The 20,467-nt window shown below is 43.6% G+C and overlaps 1 protein-coding gene across 18 annotated transcripts in view; it reads left to right on the top strand.

The window, feature by feature from the left end:
- Nucleotides 1-20,467, top strand: part of MAGI1 (membrane associated guanylate kinase, WW and PDZ domain containing 1) — a 638,028-nt gene that overhangs the window by 586,368 nt on the left and 31,193 nt on the right. For all 18 annotated transcript variants that reach the window (XM_023249926.2, XM_023249923.2, XM_023249922.2 and 15 more), the window contains 2 exons: nucleotides 7,415-7,446; nucleotides 17,691-17,907. In XM_023249926.2, the coding sequence (XP_023105694.1) occupies nucleotides 7,415-7,446; nucleotides 17,691-17,907 (249 nt within the window). The remainder of the gene's footprint in view (nucleotides 1-7,414; nucleotides 7,447-17,690; nucleotides 17,908-20,467) is intronic.

Here is a 20,467-nt window from a genome sequence, read left to right as displayed (position 1 = left end):
CCCTATGAAAACAGGACCTTGTAGAAGATCTTATTCGTTGCTTTAATGCATCTCCAGCTCTTGGCCAAAGCAGGCCCTTAGCCCAGTTTGGTTACATGAGGGAGTGAATTCCTTTCCTACCTCCAGTGGAAAAAGTTAAGCTGAGTGTACCTACCTTTTGCAGTTTTCTTCCCTCAGCATTTTATCGGTAGGGTGAATGCAGTTTAAATGTAATCCTGGTTTATACCTTTTTTTTTTTAATGTCTATTTGTTTTGAGAGAGAGCATAAGCAGGGGGGTGGGTGGCAGAAAGAGAAGGAGAGAGAGAGCCCCAAGCAGGCTCCACGCTGTCAGCGCAGAGCCCGAGGTGGGGCTTGATATCACAGACCATGAGATCATGACCTGAGCCGAAATCAAGAGTCGGATGCTTAACTGACTGAGCCACCCAGGTGCCCCCTGGTTTGTGTGTTTTGTATTAAGCAAACCAACCAAACAAAAAAACTAGTTGGCCGAGATGATGCAGATGGCTCTCTAAACATGGGTTACTAGCCATTAATGTTAGTTATTTAAAGTCTGTGATTTGCTGCGAAGTAATGATCAATTCTGCCTAGCTGAGGAAATCACAGATTTTCTCTCTTTCCTTCCTGCACGCCTCCATCTTGGTACTTCATGCAACTCTGAGTGTTTTGATCCGTGCTCATACTGCCTTCCCCCCCAATAAAAGCATTACCCTACCAGGTTCTTTGTTCTTTCATGTAGCAGCAATTTTGCTGATAAATATTAGTGCTCTGCAAAGTCCTTTAATGGAGTTTCTCTCCTGAAAAAATTTTTCCATGTGCCCTTTAGCTCTTCCCGAGAAAGAAGAAGAAACATGCACTGAAACTTTTCTCTTTCTGCTTGATCCTTCCTTCTCATTATCCTTTCTATTTGCAGATAAAGTATTTTATAGACACTGTCCTTATTAGAGGCACGAACTTAGCAGAAGTCATCCTCACTCCAGGAGTTGCATCTAACACCACAGACATGTGCTTGGACAAGGTGACTTAACCTGGGGTTCAAAGAACCCAGGAGAATTGGCTTATCAAGGTTACTGGTCAAGATTTCAGAGACTGCTGGAAATGATAAGCAAAATTATTTGCTTCTATTCAGCTTTGCTTCAGAGAGGCTCTAACAGCTTTTTTATCCTATTTTCAGTCAAGGCCATGGCCCAGTAATTTGTAACACAGCCACTTGAGTAGAAATGGTAGTCCTTGAGCCAATAGAGAGCTAGAAGAAACTCCAGGTAATTTTTAACCTAGCGGTGCACTAAAGTGAATAAACACATATCATTGTCCAAACTCACTGAATAACGCTTCTCTGTTTATACTTGTCGTTGTGTGTAAAATCTGGAAAACTTGGGAAAGACTCAAAGCAATATGAATAACTTACTAATTCTAGAATTCAGAAACAGTATTTTAATACATGTTCTTGTAGTCTTTGGATGTGTGATGTGTGTGTGATGCATGCATATACCTATTTTTACAATGAGCTTATATTCTGTGTACAGTTTTATCCTGCTTTTAACATCTTGTATCATTACTACTTTTCCACATCACTAAATGTTCTTCACTGGACCCATTTTTAATGGATTCATAATCTTGTTGATAAAACAATGTGTTTGCTCAGTCCCCTGTTCTTAGGAGTCGTTTCCAATTTTTCTCTTCTTTAAATAATACTGTGTTGAACATCCTTGTAGATACACGTAAATCTTTGTGAGCCTCTCTGATTATTTCCTTAATGCACACTCTTAATGATGAGTTTATTGGGGGTAAAGTCAGCTATAATTTTCAAGTTTGGCATTTGGGAATACATGTTGATGTCTTTTAATTATTTTTAATGTTTTCTTTATTTTTGAGAGAGAGAGAGAGAGAGAGAGAGAGTAAGCAGGTGAGGGGCAGAGAGAGAGGGAGACTCAAAATCCAAAGCAGGCTCCAGGTTCTGAGTTGTCAGCACAAAGCCCGACGCAGGGCTCAAACTCACAAACTGTGAGACCATAACCTGAAGTTGGATGCTTAACCAACTAAGCCACCCAGGCACCCCAATTGATGTGTTTTAGAATAAAAAAGATAGTGGGGTCTGAGATGAAAATGTGCTGAGGAGTAGTCTATTCTGTTTTTAGAATATAAGAGTAGCTCCAGACCAAATTCTCACAGTCGTCTTTTCCGTGGCTTTCAGTGGTCTCCATGAACTAACCACATGATTGCCTCAATCAATCAATCAGTCTCTCTCCCGCTCTTTTTCTCTCTCTCTTTTTCACTATATGTAACAGTCCCCCTGCTCCTTGAACATTGCATTCGTTACCTGATTCAACACCAGTGCTGTTCTCAGTCACCCATTTTGCGATGCAAAACTTCAAAGAACCCCCTATGTTCTAGGACATGTTCTAGCACATTAGTATGTGCTAGAATGCAAAGGAGGAAACCAAAATGTTTCCATTAAAACGCTCACATCTAGAGACCAAGTGCACACTGGATTGGCTATCACAATAAAAACAATATAAATTAATGGCATAGTACATTTTTGTCACTTGTAGATCCACTTTGCGTATGACAGTGACTTTCCGATTCACACTTTCAAAGCCTCTTGCATGATTTTTTCTTTGTTCTTTTGGTCGGTGAGGTTGGTTGACATTGTCACTTCCTTTAGCCTGGAGGAAGTTAGGTCCAAGAAAGTCTGGTTTCTTTGCCACAATTCAGGCTTGATCATCTCGGTGCCAAAAGGGCAGTGAATGACTAATGTTTGGCTTCCCGTGGAAGAGTAGCTGAGCTTTCGACATCTTCCCTATGTCCATTTAGTCCACAGGATAAACACAAGTCTTAATCTCAACAGGGTGCCTCAAGAAACTGTGTACATATATATTAATTTGGGGGAAAGTAAGCAATCCTTGAAGGCTCTAGAGGTGAATGATGGCTCTTGAGATTTAAGAGTGCAGTAAAATGTTCTGAAATTTGGTATATTCATCTTACTTAAAAAGGCAGTATAGGCTTTTGTTTATTGTGGTATTCATCTGCGTGTACGTGTGTGTTCATAAATAAGTAAAGCTTTGCTTGTAGAAGTTCCTGAAATAGGTAATAAAACCGTGAGCCAAAGAACACACAGTTTTGGCATGTAACCTTCTAGTCTTTGTTTCCAAATGCATATGTATTCTGTTATGTCTTTACTTTTTGCTATCAATTTTTGCATACAACCATTATAAAATTTCACCAAGAATAACATTTGCCATTTAGTTGTATGCGAACGTGTTCAGTAACGTGGCTTTATGGTCTTGGTATTTACAAGGAAAGCGTTCTCTTCATGTTATTTGGTCAGATTCCAGTCACTAACAGAGAATTTGCCATTTGGTTTCTCCAAAAGGACATTTCCTTTTTCATAGGGAACTTTGGAAATTCAGGTCCCACTTTTCTCACTTGTGTAAATCACACTTAGACTCACACTTTGAATGTATGCTTCCCCGTAAAAGTTTTCTGGGACCCCTTTGAAATAGCATTTGCCACCTTCTCGGCTCTAAGAGCAGATGGTGCCGTTGGTAGACTCTTCCTTCTGCCTCTTCTCAAAATCTCTCTTCTTTTCCCTGAAGGGAGCAGGTGAGCCCATTAAGACAGGTGCTGTTTCTTCCCATACCTCACATGTAGTAGGTGACACGATTGCCCCTGGGAACACAAAGTGCGATTTGTCCTGGGAAAACCACCGTTGGGCTGTGAAGCGTGGGATCACGCTGCTTTCTGTCGCCCATCCAGTGTGGGATGGCCCGCACTCAGCTCTCACTTGATAAGAACCACATCGTGTGCTTTCTAGGTCTTGGAAAATTCTGCCAAAGGGTGACCTTTTTTGAGTATTTTCTGATGAGGTCTCCCAGCTGTTTTCAAACCATCTGAGTAGTTTTGGCTAAAATATATTATAAATTGTAATCAGGAGCTTTGTTCCCGCATTCATATTCATTAGATTTTAAGATTTAATGACTATGTGGACTTAAAGCAAATCCTTGATTTCTTTTTTAAAAAGCACTCAAGTGAGTCTCTCGATTTTTGACTTTCTGAATACTAATTTAGGGCCAACTTTGGCTCCTGTAAAAGGTGTAGCTTTTGAAAAACAAGGTAGCAAAGAGGAACAAATTCCTCTCTAAATTAACACTTTTTCTTCTTTGTTGTAAAATACAACTTGTAGGGTCAGTTGAGCTGGGATATTTTGGGATGTTGCACGGAGGGCTTCCTCAGAGGAAACCGGACTATAACTCTTACCCCAGTTTGCTTCAGACTGGATGGTTTTGTACACTTAATGGAAGGGCCATTAATTAATTAATGTTCATGTTTAAATAAATGTTTTATTGCCTCAGCAAGATTATGAATATGGTATGCTTGATGAAGGTTCTTGATGAAGAATTCTAGATGAAGGCTAGGTTGGCCTCACCTAGCCCCTCCGATCCCAGCCCCTCCTTGCCCACCAGAAACACCCCAGTGATGAGTCTTGTGTGGACAGTTGTGGAATGTGGACACCGTGCCTTTGTTTGGGTATATTTGACACCGGCCTCCTCCTGTACCCGCCGTTCTGCAGCATGCTGCTTGCATTCAGCATCGCGTTTTGGAGCCCATCCATGCTACTCAGAGAAAAAGCTCACTGCTTTTAACCTCTGCAGACTGCCTTATAGGTGCGCTGTTCCACAGTTTCGTTAGAACCTCCGGTCCTTTCCAGGTTCTTTTATGCCACCCCTGCTGCAGTGAGCATCCTTGTATATACCTGCACTTTGAGCGTGTGTTTCTGTATGATAGGGAAAGAAAAGTACCCTTTATTTTATACACAAACTCTTCAGAGACCAGGAATTTAAGATGGTCGGTTTTATAAATGATTAGCAGAGTACGGATCAAAGCCACTTTCCCTGACTCCTCCTACCTCGTTGGAGATTCTTGACACATTTTTATAGAGAGTCACTGGGATCTTGTGTGAAGACAAGTCTGGTGAAAGCTAACTACAGTGAAATGTTGCATCTTGCAGTTAACGAAGAAGGTCAGTCAGAATTAGGGAAAAAAATCTGAGTGCAAAGATGCAATATTACATACTTTTGAAGTGTGTGCAATGACCAACACTAATATAACTGAATAAAATTCCTTAAGGGAATCACATTAATGAACAAATAAAAGCACTTCATAATTTTTTAAAGAATAGTGACCCAGGGGCGCCTGAGTGGCGCAGTCGGTTAAGCGTCCGACTTTAGCCAGGTCATGATCTCGCGGTCCGGGAGTTCGAGCCCCGCGTCGGGCTCTGGGCTGATGGCTCAGAGCCTGGAGCCTGTTTCAGATTCTGTGTCTCCCTCTCTCTCTGCCCCTCCCCCATTCATGCTCTGTCTCTCTCTGTCCCAAAAATAAATAAATGTTGAAAAAAAAAATTAAAAAAAAAAAAAGAATAGTGACCCAACCAGATTACCCAGCACAGTTATTCTCATCCACAGTTAAAATAGTTCCCCTGCAATATTTTGTAGACTTTAACAGGTTAGGCAGATGACCTTTCCTAGGGGGAGGAAGATAACCATAAGCACGTCCTTCCTGAACGGTGTAAATTCTCAAAGGCCGGTGAAGGGGTTGACATTTGAGAGGCCTCCTCTACGCCAGGTGTGAGGCTTTAAAATGTTTTGTCTCTTTAAGTATCATCATCCTGTGAAGTGAGCCTTACTATCTCCATTTCGTAAACTGAGACGCTGAAGCATGGACAGCTCTAAAGCCAGCTTCACGAAGGTCTGCCTGTGCGATCTCGCTGGACCTGAAAGAGTCCTCCTCTTTCCACCCTCTCCCAGTCTCCTTAAATGTGGTCCTCAGACCTCCTGCATCGGAATCTCCTGGAAGATTTGTTTACAGTGCAGATTCCCCGGCCCTTGGGGGTGGGGCCCAGGGTTCTGCATTTGTAACAGTCTGTACGTTCTCCTTATGTACTTACTTGGAAGTCTGAGAGCCACTCGGCCGGGCCGTGATGACCTCGTTTTGGTGATGACGTGATGAGCCTTGCCAGAAGCGTCCCCAATGCCTTTGGGGACAAGTAATCCATGAGAAGCCATGCCTCACTTGCAGTGGGCACATGAGCAGTGCTCCTTTGCTGGCTTCCTCCTACTCATCCACTTCTGTTGCCTCGTGTTACTTGTGCTGAACTTAGCACAGCTCATGGTTTGACAAGTCACTTCCCAAAGCATTGAAATCATCACACTACACGGGGATCATTTTCTAAAAAAGGTTGAAGTTTCCAGTGCAAAATCATCAGATCAGAAGTCTATCTTTTGTGCCCAGTACAGATGGAATCTGCATTTTGCATTCTAACCCTTGCTCAAACCAAAAATGAAAAATAGATAAAAAATGAGAGGACAGCTTGCAGAAATGATTACCTTTGAAACACCGTTCTATGCTTTTATTTTTCATTCTAGCCCTCCTTTGCTTCACTCTCCTGTTGGCAGGTTTCCCACATGTCTGCCCCTAATCGCTGCTGACTTTTCTAGAAGTGTGCAGCAATCACCAGCCTCTTCCAGCTCTCACCCTCCCGTGAAAGACGGGGTTCTGGAAGAGCCAGCTAGGATCAGTGAATACCTTTTTCTCTTCTGCCTTTTTTCTTTATCCATTATCATCTTCTCTCAGCTCCATGAAATTTTCTCATTCACTCCCCCAACAATCTGCTTTCCTCTTGAGGGTCTGGCCCCAGCTAGTGTCCTTTCCAACAAGCTAAATAGGAGTGTGCTTGGTTGACTGACATGCATGGAGAGGTGTGCCCATGGTCTGGAGGGGGTCCTACAGCAAGTTAAATTTGTGTTCTCTGCTGGCAAAAGAACATCCATCCGTCTTTGTTTTGGTGTTCAGCTCATCCAAATAAAGAAGGCATTTCCTCTCCTGAAAGGCGGTGGGGGGCGGGGGAGGGAGGGAGGAAAGGAAAGAAACGACCCAAAAAAAAGAAAGAAAGAAAAATTTAATTTTAACCATGTACTCCTCTGCAACTAAATATATACCCCTTCCTCTGTCCTGATTGGTCCGCTTCAATTGACAAGTGGATCGTGGGGAAAGGAAATATCCTGGACTTAATTGTAAGTTAAGTCTCTCTTAATCCAGAAGAGCATTTGAGATTCTGTCCAAGTGTTCAATTTCCCAGGCCGCTGAGGTCTGTGAATTTCTTTTTCCCAGCCTCCAGGCTGCTGCAGTACAAGCCAGCATAGCTAATGCAGATAGATCTCCTGCCTCTCGCTCTCCTCCTCCCTCTGCTTTGATTCGATATGAACAGCCTGGTAACTCCGATGCTGGGGAGAAATCTGACATAACTCTGCAGATGGCTAGGTTGCCATGAAACACCTGGGGATTGTTCTTTAAGGAAAAGGTAACATTTATATGCTAATGATTTTTTCCCCTCTTCCCTCCTTGTTGCATTTTTTCCAGGGTTGCCAGTTCCCAAGAAGAGCCCAAAGTCGGTAAGGACTTGTCAGTTACTTGATTCTTGTTTGCCGGGGGGTGGGGGCTGGTGGTGGGAAGGGACGCCGTCTGGTTTGACTTCACATAATGTGTTTTAGAGTAGATGGGGAGACGGTAGCTCCGGCTCATTTGATTAAGTTCTGAGGGTCTGTTTGGTATAGAAGGTGTTTGGGTTTGTCTTTAACTGTCTAGTGATTTGTGGGCAGGCTGCAGGAGCCAGGTTAAAGAATGCATGTTTGGAATCTTCTCTATAAATGCATCACGACTCACATTCAAATGGATGACTTTCTTAGGTGTTTTAACTTGATACAAATGCTATTGTTTCCTTTGGGAGGGGGGTGGGGGAGAGCTCCACCTGCTTTCTGGGTAAGGTTGCTCTTAACTGGTGTTTCCATCCGTTCACATGGGCAGATTCTCTCCTTGAGCTTTCTTATGCATTGGCTGATGAATTATTTACAAAATTAAAAAGCCTGCAGGTTTGAAGAATTGCTTTGCCCTGTATATATATCCACGCTCACATGCAACCCTGTTCGCTGCCCCAGCATTGAGAATAAGACATTTCCTTGCTGTCGAAATGTCCTTTGTTGTTTTGCTAGCTTTAGCAGCATTATGCTGCAGGTATAGGATTCTTTAAAAAAAAATCAATGTTTTGCTGTCCTTTCTAATCTGGTTTCCCTGAAGATGCATTACCTAGTTGACATGTTAGCTAATAGCTTAGAGGCTATGGTGTTGTGCTTGGTGGTGTCAGCTTCTGTTCCCAGGGCACTGACAACAAATTAAAATGCTACTTAAAAACTCAAAATCTGGACCTAGGATGCCTATGAAATTGATCCAGGAGAAGGAAGCTTCCCAATTCATTAACATTTGGGTAAAGAGGGGTACTTCCATGTGGCTTAGAGTATTCGGGGGAGGGAAGATTTACGGCTTTCTGCCATCCGGGAAAGGGGAGCCTTTAAAACTTTGCAGCGAACGGGGCTGCAGTGGAATTCTTTCTGCCTGTCTCCAAGCCTGGCGGCGAGAGGCAGAAGTTTATTAAGGAGATGAGCAAAGAAGCTTCTTGCATTCTTAAGCTCCATTCCTAAGTTGTCCAAAGAGAAAAGCCTGCAATAATTGATGTGCTTCCAGTGGCACGGTGCTGTGGTGTCTACAACATGTGACTTCGGGCTGCCTCCCTTGTCAGTCTGTGTTAATGTTGAAGCTGAAAAGCGCTGGTAGGTGTGCACATCGGAACCACAGAGATGCCAATGCTCAGGAGCGCGTGCGCGCGCGCGCGTGTGTGTGTGTGTGCACGTGCATGCACATGGCACATGTGTGTCCTGATCCCCAGGTCATAGTCAGAAACCTATTCAGCCTTCAGAAAAATAGAAGTAAATCCGAAAGATGTGTCTCATGAGCTTGAGTTAGCCATCCTTTTTTCTCCCCCACCCGCAAGCGTTTTCCGTGATGCACGGAATTAATTTGCACACCCCACATGGAATGGAGTCTTAACGAGGAGCATACTGGGGGGAGATATAGCAGGTCTGCCCAGGGAGCATGACATCAAGGAGTAAGGTGTTCTTTTTGGTTTTGCATCCCATTTAAACTTACTTTGCAAAAGGATGTTGTGGATTTCATTTGCATCATTTCTTCCCCAAAGTGTTTTGGAATTCACTGCCGAACTCAAAGGATATCAAACAGGTATAGAGCCTGTTTTCACCAAGTCAGTTAAGAGAATTCCCTATGACAGTTTATTTTTGTAGAAGCCGTGTCATTAGCAAGCAGCAAGCCAATTACTCCGGCTGCTTTCCTAGGAAAAAAGCGTTCTTAACTGCTTTGCCCACAGTCTGCTGGCTCTTAATTACCACAAGCTAAGAGCCTGGTGTGTTGCCGGGTTAGAAAAGAACAAGCCCCCGGCCTGGGGCTTGTCCTTACCTGATTTCTGTGCCAGGACAGGGATGATGGTTTTCACAGCATTGCTGGCACACTCTGGCAGCTGCTGTACAAAATTTGGGAACAATCAGCCAAGGTCTGCCATTGCCAGTAGAGCATTGCTAACATCTGTGATCCGTGGGAGCTCTGTACAGGTGGGTTGAGAGCTGTTTCCCTTCCCCAGTTAGAATTTTGATGATGTCCTGCCAGAGAGACAGATGATGATGGGATTTTTCTGGTGGGGTCGAAGGGAATCCATGGGGAAGCTGGATGTCATGGTTCCAGAAAGCCAGGCACATAATAGCAGACAGGGTCAGTTGTGCAAGATAAGTAATGAATGCACGCGGATTGTGCCAGGTTATAACATGCTGAGATGTACCATTAGCTCTGTGAATATACGGTCTTCACCCGGGACCATGTTTTTTCTCTGTTCTAGAGTCTTCTGACATTGTTGGCTCGCTCATGTGACTGACAGCTTCCTTTTGCCCTCATACCTTTTTTTTTTTAATGTTTTCAATAATTAATTAGTTGGGTTTTTATTAGAACAAAAGGACTTTTTCATCTTGTTTTCCCTCCTGGGCAGTGTCTCTAGCTTAGTCTTAATAAGCAGTTTCACCTACTAGATTTAGTTTAAATGTTAAGCTTATGGGTTCTGTACACTGGGAACAATGGCAGTGCCTTAATAAATTGTTATTCATTTAATACCTGGATGTTAATACCATAACATCAGGAATTTTTTTGCCACATGGCAGAGAAAAAAATAAGACATATTTGCTGTCAGGTTTTAGACCTCACTGGAGAACTGATTCTGAGACCCAATTTAATCATCCTGACTGGAAACCTACTTAACTGAGACTCTTGTTCTGAATCATGCTCAAGGATTTTGTAAGAATTTAAAACTCTAGGGGTGCCTCGCTGGCTCAGTCGGTACGTAGAGCTCATGACTCTTGATCTCGGCATCGTGAGTTCGAGCCCCACATTGGGTGTACAGATTCCTAAAAAAATAAATAGGTAAACTTAAAAAAATTAATTTAAAACTCTAAATACCACATCAAACCCTGAATTTTAAGTCAGTATTCACTTTTGTTTTCTCACTAGTTCGTTTCCCAGCTGTGACTTCCCTTTCTCCCTTCCTTCATCTGTCCATCTGTCCGTGTAACCCATCCATGCATCTGTCCATGCGTTTATCTTTGATGCGCTCATCCCCCAACTATCCGTCCATCTATCCATTTATTTAGCAATTGGTATCAAGAACCTAGTAAGTGTCAGGTTTGGTGTGAGGCACTGGAAATACTATGGTAAATAGGTTGGTCCTGTGCCTTTCTTGGCGGGGCTTGCAGACACATACTGTTTTGATTGCTCCTTTCAGAAAAAAGATTCATTGTCACAAATCACCAAAAATTGTCTGCATTTGTTGCCTCAGCCTGTGTTTATTGAGGTTCTTCTGTATGCCAGACCCAGTGCCAGCATACAACAGGATCTAAACCAGAAAACACTCCTGCCCTCAGGCAACTAGGGAGAGAGAAACAGTAGTCACATAAAACAGGCAGATCTGCATGAATCCTCCTCATGGGGCAGAAAGGCAGAAACCTTCCCAAGTTAAAAAAAAAAAAGCAGAAAGATAATCTAGAACCAAGTAAACACATAATGAAAATCACTCCGCTCTTAATTGCAACCTCCTAACTAAGTTAAATAGTCCTTACAAAGCCCCAGCAAGGACCCAGGGCTGAGATGCTGTGATTGAGCTGTGGAATTTTTCTGAGTTCCCCAGCAGCCTGAGCAATGCGGGAAGCCTTATTTACGTAGCTGTTATTGTCAGATCAAAGAAAGCATACCATATTCATAAAGAAGACAAAACTTCCCCAGTTACTAAAAAACTTCCCATCAAGTTTTCATACAGGGAACACGAAATGTCCGAGAGACCAAGGAAGTCTGTTCAACAAACTGCAGCAAAGGCAGCAAGCTGAAAGGAAGCAGTAGTGACAGGTTTCTGGTCCATTGTCCTCGGCTCCTTTCCCTTGGAAGAGACCCTAGGGATACTGCTGATGACCAGTTGTTAAGAGATGTGAGAGAGAGAGAGAGATCTCTCAGGTAATATACCCAGTGAGTGACCCCAGCCAGAATCACCCAGTTTTATGTGTCCTGCCTGGTTTTCAAACTCTCCTGGTTGTCTTAACTCCCCAGAGCCACAAAGCAGTGAGTAGTAGAAGGAAGAAGGATTAGGGTTGCTCATGTAAGTCTCCTTGTCCCTCACCTTCTCTCAGCGACGCACTCCCTCAACCCCTCGGAGCCTAGAAGATAGACTTTGCTTTTGTATCTTTCAAACATTCCATGTGAACCAAAATTCATTTTCATATCCGATCGATACTTTCCTTTTCTTCTCCATTAACTCCTCTCATCTGCCTTTTTGGAAGAGATTATTTGACTTAGACTCGTAAATGATAAAAGAAAGAGACAAAGAGAAAGACCATCCTCTGCTTTGGCTTGTATTTGAGTCTCTGATTTTTGCACAACCTTTAACGACATTGGCCTAATATCTCATCAGCACTTGGAGTTTTTCCTGTTGTCCATGTAAATCACTGCAGTGGCCTTCAGTCTTGGCAGATAAGTGAACTGTAAATAATTTTGCTTTAAAATGGATCGATTTGTCATCTTTAAGCCACATGAATTCTGTTCATCATTTAAGCTCCTAAGTGCTGTCTGTATTCATTTACTCTTCTGAGCAAATATTTTCAGCTCACTTTATAAGTACCTTCGTTTTGAAATCATTTTGTGAAATACTGATGAGTTGATTTTTTTTTTCCTATTTCCATTTATAAAAACCATTGCATCTTCCCAATTGCCCTGGCCTGTCAATAGTTAGGAAATCATTTGTTCTAGGGAGGTTGGTACAATTTTATTTTAAAAGACCTTATGACACAAGTGTGTGTGGGTAGTGTGTGGCCAAGGACTTTTGTGGAGCTTTGAAAATTGAGCCCATTTCTTTCTTCCTAGTCAACTGATATGGGATTTAAAGATAAAAATCTTCCTTCCCAAATAATCAGAGCAGTGACAAGAGCTGGCTTTGGAAATACCCATCCCAGTATGTGGTACATCTTTCCAACTAGTCGCTCAAGCCGGAGACCTGGGAGGTGAATATCCGTGGTTCCAAGATGTCCTCCCCTCCTTTTCCTCCTCCCTGCCCTCCATTCAGCAACGCCTGTTGAATATGGCACCAAAATGTCTTTGACTTCACTTTTTCCCCCTCCCCTTCATTACTGCTATTCTGTAGTGTAAACCACCTTGGATGTCTCACATAAAATACACGATAGCCTCTCCTCTCTGCTTTTACTCCTGTCCACACCAACCTAGTCACCCCCTCAGTAGCCAGACCAAACTCTCTATAAGTTATTTGGGTCCTGGCACATCCCTGCTTTAAATTCCCGATTAGATTTCTTCTCCTCTGAACTAAGAATGAAACCCAAACTCTTTAAAGCACCCCTCAGAGTCCTTGCAGTATCTGGTCTCCAAGCATATCTGAGGCCATCCCACTCCCTTGTTGTGTCCCACTACGTTCTCTCTCTTCTTCAGACAGCCCAAGCTCGTTTTTGCTTTGAAGACTTAGCACATACTGTTCCCATTAATGGGCTGTTTTTCCAGAAGTCTCTCCCTACCACCTACCCACAGGACATTGCAGGATGTTGGTATCAGACTGTTAGGTTTACGTGATTAATGTCCATCAACACACACACACACACATGCACACACACACACACACGCACACACACACACACACCTAGATACGAGCATCAATTCTAAGAGTTTAAGTACTATCTCCCTTTGCACATTTATGCCTGAGAATCTGGCTCACAGCAAGTGTCCTGTGTGTACTTATTGGATGAGTGAACTGTAATGCATGTCAATATGCATTGTGGGTAGCTACATACAAGGGCTTGGTGTGGATGTTCTGGCATTTGTGTGCTAGGTCGTCACGTGGTGCTGGTATGCATCGAAGAACAGACTTGAAATGTCTCTTGAGCTACAGATAGATCTCTTGGGACCAGTTTCTCACCTAGAAAAATGAGGAGAAAGACAATCCCACCAGATGCAAATCTGATCCTGTGCTATAACTAGTTCAGAAGTGAATTGGTTCTCATGCCCCAGGTCTTTGCTGAGAGGTAATTCCGGGTGGCTGTAGAGGTACAAGTTGACTTTAATTTGAGAGATACATAAACATGACTTTTCTCCTGGACGGTTCTGGGCTCTGATCAGATAAAAGGCAACATGAAAGCTAATTAGCATGCCCACAGAAGGGAAGAAGGCATATTTTGAACTCTAGCACATACACACAGAGCATATAGCTTCAAAAAACTTAGACTACCAAGATATTGAATACAGAATATATCTTCAAATCAAGTGGTTTGCATAATTGAACTTGAAAAGAAACATAAGGCGAGGTTAAATCTTATCAGAGGAAAATCTAAACAGCTTCCAGAATGTTGTGCATTAGCCCATTAGCGTGGGTTAGAATATGTCATCTAGTGATAGCTTTAAGTGGTGACATCGTTTTTTTGAGCGTGTTCTCAGGATGATGCTTTATTTACTTCTGTTTGCCAAATTTAGGGACAGGGTTTAGGTGGCATTTAAAAGGGATGCAAAGATGCAGTTTCAGAGATAGTTTTATTATTAAAAAATTTTTTTTAATGTTTATTTATTTTTGAGACAGAGACAGAGCATGAATGGGGGAGGGTCAGAGAGAGAGGGAGACACAGAATCCGGAACAGGCTATAGGCTCTGAGCTGTCAGCACAGAGCCCGACGCGGGGCTCGAACCCACGGACCGCGAGATCATGACCTGATGCAAGTCGGACGCCCAACCGACTGAGCCACCCAGGCGCCCCCAGAGACAGTTTTACAAACTCATTCCACATTCTGTCATTTTGTATTAAATTGGACCGGAGTCAGACATTTGTTGGGAGGTGAGAAAGGGTGTTAAAATTTGAAAAATGGCCCAAGCCATTTCTGGTGGACTTTGTTTGCACACCGTGGTAATGGCAAAGCCGTTCTTCAGTCAAACCTGAGATTTCCAGGTCCTCCGTGTCAGAGATTTGTTACATCCATCTGAGGGTCTCGGGAAGCCGCAAGACGGCAGACGCAACCTGTGCACATGCACTTGTGGGCATGTGTGTAAAAACACATGTGCGTTCTCTGCAGGAGAAAAGGCCAGCCCGTTAGCAGATTCTGTCAGTGGGGCAAGGTTGCCAGAAAGAAATTTTTCTCCAGTTCAGAAGGAGGGGGTGAGCGGCAGAGGTTACACTGGGGTTCCAGGGACTACAAAGGAACCCTGGGAAAGAAGACTGTGACCTTTCCCTCAGGTAACCCTGCAGGGCAGCTCACTTTAGGTCCCAGTGAGGCTTTGTGAAGCATCGTCTTGACCCAAAGGATCCTGAAGATTCGGGGATCAGAGACTGACGTTAACTGTGAAATGAATTTAGTGTCAATAGACCAGTCCCACATTCTGGCATTTGCTACTATTTGAGGAACCCAGAGACGGTGGGCATTTGAACGAGGGGATGCGGTTCTTAGGGTGAACTCCAGAGGTCCTTAATCTGTGGAATTACTTCCTTTTATATTTAAAATACTCTTTTCCTCCTTTCCTGAGAACAAAAATAAAACACTACCAAAATATAAAAAGTAACAGCTGCATTAATTCTCCTTACCAAGGTTTACTTCAAGATGAAAATAGCTTTAAATTTTGTCTTGATTATAACAAGCATTATCTATACCTTATAAAAAGCAGATGGGGCGTCTGGGTGGCTCAGTCCGTTAAGCATCCAACTTCAGCTCGGGTCACAATCTTGTGGTATTGGGGGGTTCAAGTCCCGCATCAGGCTCTGTGCTGACAGCTCAGAGCCTGGAGCCTGCCTGATCCTCGTCTCCTTCTCCCTCTGCCCCTCCCCCGCTTGCGCTCTGGCTCTCTGTCTCTCTCAAAAATAAATAAACGTGAAAGGGTGTGTTGGCCGTTAACATTTTCTGACTTGAAGTCTTCAAGCACGTCTCCCCAGGGAGGCAAGAAGGCAGCCACTGAGGTTCTTGGAGGGCAGAAATCAGATAGCTGGCCCCAGGAGCCGCAGGTGCTGTCGGGAAGGACTGTTAGAAGCCGGAAAACCAGGTTTTATTCCACATCTCTGGAATGCGGATCCATGTAGGTCTGAGCTGAACACTTCATCCTCACAAGGGAACGGTGTCGATACGGGGGGACGGCGGTAGTTGTCCCTGCCCAGATCTCAGGGTGCTGTCCTCTCGCCTTCACCAGAGTATATACGTTGTCCCCCGGAGTCTGAGTGAACTGAGCCTCTCAGGGTTTTATTTACCAAGACCTCTTTGCTAGTGTCGAACGTGGGCCTCAAATTTCTCCCGCAGGCACACCAGATATAATTTTAAGTGCTCTGTCTTGCCTTCATCAAATACATGCCCATCTCCTCACCTTTGAATCCTTGCCAAAATCTATATTGAGACCTGTAATCTGTATTAGTCAAGGGTAGATGAAGTTTCTGCCTTTCTGGGACTTTCTTCAGATACCGATATGGAAGCGAAGACTCAAAGGGGAGGGCGTAAAGGGACCTGAGACTGAGATGAAAGGGAACTTGAACATTTCCATGAAGATGGGGAATAAAAGGTGACGAATACCTGGGGAGAGAGGGAGGAAGGTTTTGATAGGGTTGATTGTAAGACCAAGGGGAAGATTGTGATGCTACATGGAACTTTAGGGAACTGAAATGCTCTGGGTCAAAAGATCTTAGGAAACCAATTAACTAGCACAAGCTATACAGGTCCCATAAGAGAGGACAGAGATACCCCTTCCTGTCCTCTGCCCCTTTACGGTGCTTTTAAGCAGATAAGTATAGGGACATAGCATCTATTAAGTGAGAGGCAGGATTCCAGAATTTGTATTTTGAATGGGGGAAACTGAACACCGGGGCTTACCACCATCTTTTATTCAAGGAAATAAGAACTGAAGTGATTTCATTTCCTGCCAGGTATTTTTCTTCCCACTAGGTTTTGCTCTCTATTCAATCACCATTCAAACAAAGAGCATTTCATAAAATGGGAAGGGTCTTTTGCTGAGCAGGTTTCAAAGCACAGAAACCTGCTTATTCTATTGAAATTTAATGAAACTCTTTCCTTTTGAATGCTGCTTGGACTTTGGACAGGTTGCAGATCTAACAAGGCTGACCTCCTGAGGTCAACCCATATAGAAAGTCTGATCTTGGTTTTTTAAGCAACAGCAGCGTCAGGAAGTAAAGAGGTGAAAGGTGACTCCTACAAAATTGAGTAGCTAAGAATTATGGAAGCCCTTCATATGATAACTACTTATATGCTTATAAGTACCGGTGCACATATAGTGCTAGGCATGATTTTTTAAAAGGTCTGATCTCTTCCTTACAGTGTTGAAGAACTAATGGCAAAAGTTAAAAGTGGGGCATTTTATTATTGAAAGATGCAAAATGGGAAGTCCCCAGGAACATTTTTAGCCCTGATTGTACTTATTCTGGCTGTTATAGCCTTACATTTAAATCCCTCATGGTATTTTGTGTCACATGTTTTGTCCAAAAATTGCTGATGTTGAAGTGATACATCTCGTATCTCTCCCCTGGATTTCAAAGTCATGGATCCAGTTGCTTATAGGACACGTCCAGATGCATGTCTCATAGCTCAAATTTACAAGCCCAGCACTGAACTCTTACTTCTAACTGCACAGACCCAAATAATCTTCCCCCTTATCGCCGCCATATCAGTAAGAGGCTACTTGAGTCTTGCAGTTGGATCAGACCCTCGACTTTGAAGCCGTCCTTGATTCCCTTCTCTCACGCCTTGCATACAACCTACTCGTCCCCATCTCTGCCACATTACCCTGGTCCAAGCCATCATCCTCCCTCACCTAGATAGTTACCACAATATCCTAAGGTCTCCCCACTTCACGGCTTGCCCTGGGACCTTCTAAAACAGCAGCCACAAAAATGAGGATGCTAAACTGATACATCTTGTAAAACATGCACCCAGGGTCTTAGCTGGGAACCTATGATGGAAATTGGATTTGTTTTCTGCTCCAGCCCAGAGAGCAATATGGTTTGTGATTATGTCTTCCCATCTGGCCCGCCCCTCTCTCTGTCTGCCAATCACCTGGGGATTTATCTGCATGCAGCACTAGCTGGAGAAAGATGGAAACCCAAATGTTGTTGACGTATTTACATATGTGTGCGCAGACGTGCTGAACAAAAACAAGCTGATGGAAACACCCACTCAGAGAGCCAATAACAATTCTCTTCTTGCTTCTCTCACTCGCTTGCTTTCAGCAACCACTGGAAAGAAAAGACAGCCAGAATAGTTCTCAGCACAGTGTTTCCAGCCACCGGAGCCTGCACACGGCCTCCCCAAGCCACAGCACACAGGTGCTCCCCGAGTACCCACCTGCAGAGGCCCCAACTCCAGATCAAACCGACAGCTCTGGGCAGAAAAAACCAGATCCTTTTAAAATCTGGGCCCAGTCCAGGAGCATGTATGAAAACCGACGTGAGTAGCACCCTGGCCCCTGTCTTCCCGAGCCCCCTCCCCAAGGCTTCAACCGTCTCCTGAGGCTTCTTGAAAATAGATTTTCAGTGTGTACACAGAGGAGAGGTAAATCAAGGTGAGAGGCGAAAGCTTCTCGGAGTAGTGATAGAATCTGCTGGGTGTTCACGGAGGATCCATTATGTGTGCAGTTTGGGGAGGGCTTGATATGGATGGTGGTCAAATAAAGGGCTTGGATAAAAATGGATTTATTTTTCCCTTCACTTAGAAGAAGTGGCAGGTAAGAGCTGCTGTCTCGTTAACTCTTGCCCGTGTAGAGACCGTGGCCTTGTTCTTGAGAAACAGCTCTGATGTACCATAGAACGTAAATACGATTGGTTTGGATTGCAGGAGTAATGAGGAGAAATTAAATGCTTTCTTAGGGGTCTCCTAGTTTTTTTAAGAATACTGGTAATTTTTTTTTTTTTACCATCACCAGCCTTTTTAAACATTCCCCTTAAAAAAGGAAGGAAAAAAAAACCCACAGTGAGTGGTTTGTGCTTTAATTATTTATACTGTGGTCATGTGTGTTCCTTTGGCTTCACCTTTTCGATAAATGTGAACTGGTGACGGCATCCATCCGTCACTTTTTGGCTCTTAATGCCCTTAATAGTGCCTTTGTGTTTTATTTCTTTTCATTATGAAATGATTCCAAACACTGTTCACGAAACATAATAATCATTGATCCTGCCATTATCAGTGAAAGCCCCTAAGGCGCCCTAATCTTAGAGGATACAGACTGACCCCCTGTTTTGGAAGTTGCTCTTAAGTGACATTTTCTCGTGAGGACGACTGGTCAGGATGCAGCAGCCCGGAAGGAGTTGACAGGAGCGTTTTCCCATCGGGCTGTGGGGTGGGCGAGAATGTTTAATGAGAGAGGAGGCGTAGTCTGGGGAAGGGTCTGATTAAAATTGGAGGCGAGGAGAGACTCATTCTGTCCATCCTCTTTGTGACTGACACCCCCCCCCCCCACCCCCTCCAGCCCCAGACAAGTTTTGTTGATAGCCACAGCTGTGGTTGCTCCTCGGGCAAAGCCCCCAAGGCTCCAGCCTCTTGCCCACCCACCCAGACTTGGCTCTGAAGCCTTTCCTCTGCTGGCTGGAGTGATTCCTCTGTGACCCAAACAAAACAGGGCGGGGGAGGCCAGCATCCCCATCTGAGAAGGACAGTTGGCCACCCTCCTGGGTGAAATTCAGCAGTTAGGGGGCACAAGGCAAGTCTGAAGTCTTGACGATTACCAAATTTTGGAAGTCCCTCAGGGTCACTCTAGTCTTTCCTTCGTCAAGGGAGAAATAGCATTGCGTTCTTACTCCAATAGTGTGGGACACGAAATAAGCCAAGGTTTTGTGCCAAGGGTTTTGGCCAAGGGTTCCCTATGCTGACAAAAGCCAGATAATCTGAGAAGGAATTTATTTAGTCCCTGGTCTAGAAAGACCCCCTAGAGTATCCCTGAGGCCAGGCCAGAGGAAATGAAGTTCCATTTGGAACATCCCTTGTAAGCATTAGTTGGTACGTATGAACCCGGGGTCTGTCCTCACTCTGTCTTCTCACTCGTTGTAGTGATTTCATCGAACAAATGTTTTCCAAAGAGGAATACTTTCACATTCTCTTCACACTTCCCTCTAACCATGTGGCTCCTCCAATCAATGGCCCACCTTCGGCTGATGTTGAGATATTGCTTTATTGACCAAGCACCTGCTTTTCTCCATACAGTACACATTTATGACTGAATTTCTCATGGACGAATCTTTTGGTGGTAAAAGAAGTCGTGTTCTGCAGTGCTGCTGGGGCATGGCAGATTGACAGATGACTAATGTACCCATTTAATAGGAGACACCAGCTCAAATTCCATGTTCACCTTGGGGGAAGCAAAATTTCTTAAGAATTTAGTGTCTCATCAAATTTCCCAGGAAGTTTTTACCAGGAAGAAAAAAAAAATATATATGTACTCTTACCACACAGCCAGCTAGCTTACTTAAGCGTCGAAATTATTCAGGCGGCTGTCAGACCGAAATATTTGGAATGGTGCCAGTTTTGGCTCTGCTTTCTATAACATCTAAGGAATAGGATCTAGCAGCATAAATGAGAATCAATTTCTTTTTGGGTGATTGGAGGCTCCATAATTGAGTGATCGTAACAACTTAATTGATGTTAAGATTCACATGGATTTCTTCCTCACCACTCAATGAGAGTAATGATGAGACTCCCCACCCCCCATGGTAATTATTCAGTGTCTGTCACAGATTTTCTTCTTTTCACAGTACCTGCAAATGAACCTACATCAATCTTGTCTTTTAATCAGTGTTTTGCTTTATCCCAGATCCATTTCTCCCATTACCTTAGATTGTTTTTATCTTGTCTTTCAGAGGAAAAAAAAAAAAAAATACAGCATGTAGCCTTGTTAGATGTGATTCCCTGCCCCTCCCCCCAAAACATATTAAAATGAACAAAATTCTCCAAGAAAAACGGGGAACTTGAAGTCAGGAATAACACTTTCATTGGACCCATGTTATCCTTTTTATTT

This window comes from Felis catus, chromosome A2, assembly GCF_018350175.1.
Source record: "Felis catus isolate Fca126 chromosome A2, F.catus_Fca126_mat1.0, whole genome shotgun sequence".
In the NCBI taxonomy this organism is placed as follows: domain Eukaryota; kingdom Metazoa; phylum Chordata; class Mammalia; order Carnivora; family Felidae; genus Felis; species Felis catus.
Note: the sequence above shows the minus strand (reverse complement) of the source record. Positions and strands in the feature narration are given on the sequence as shown.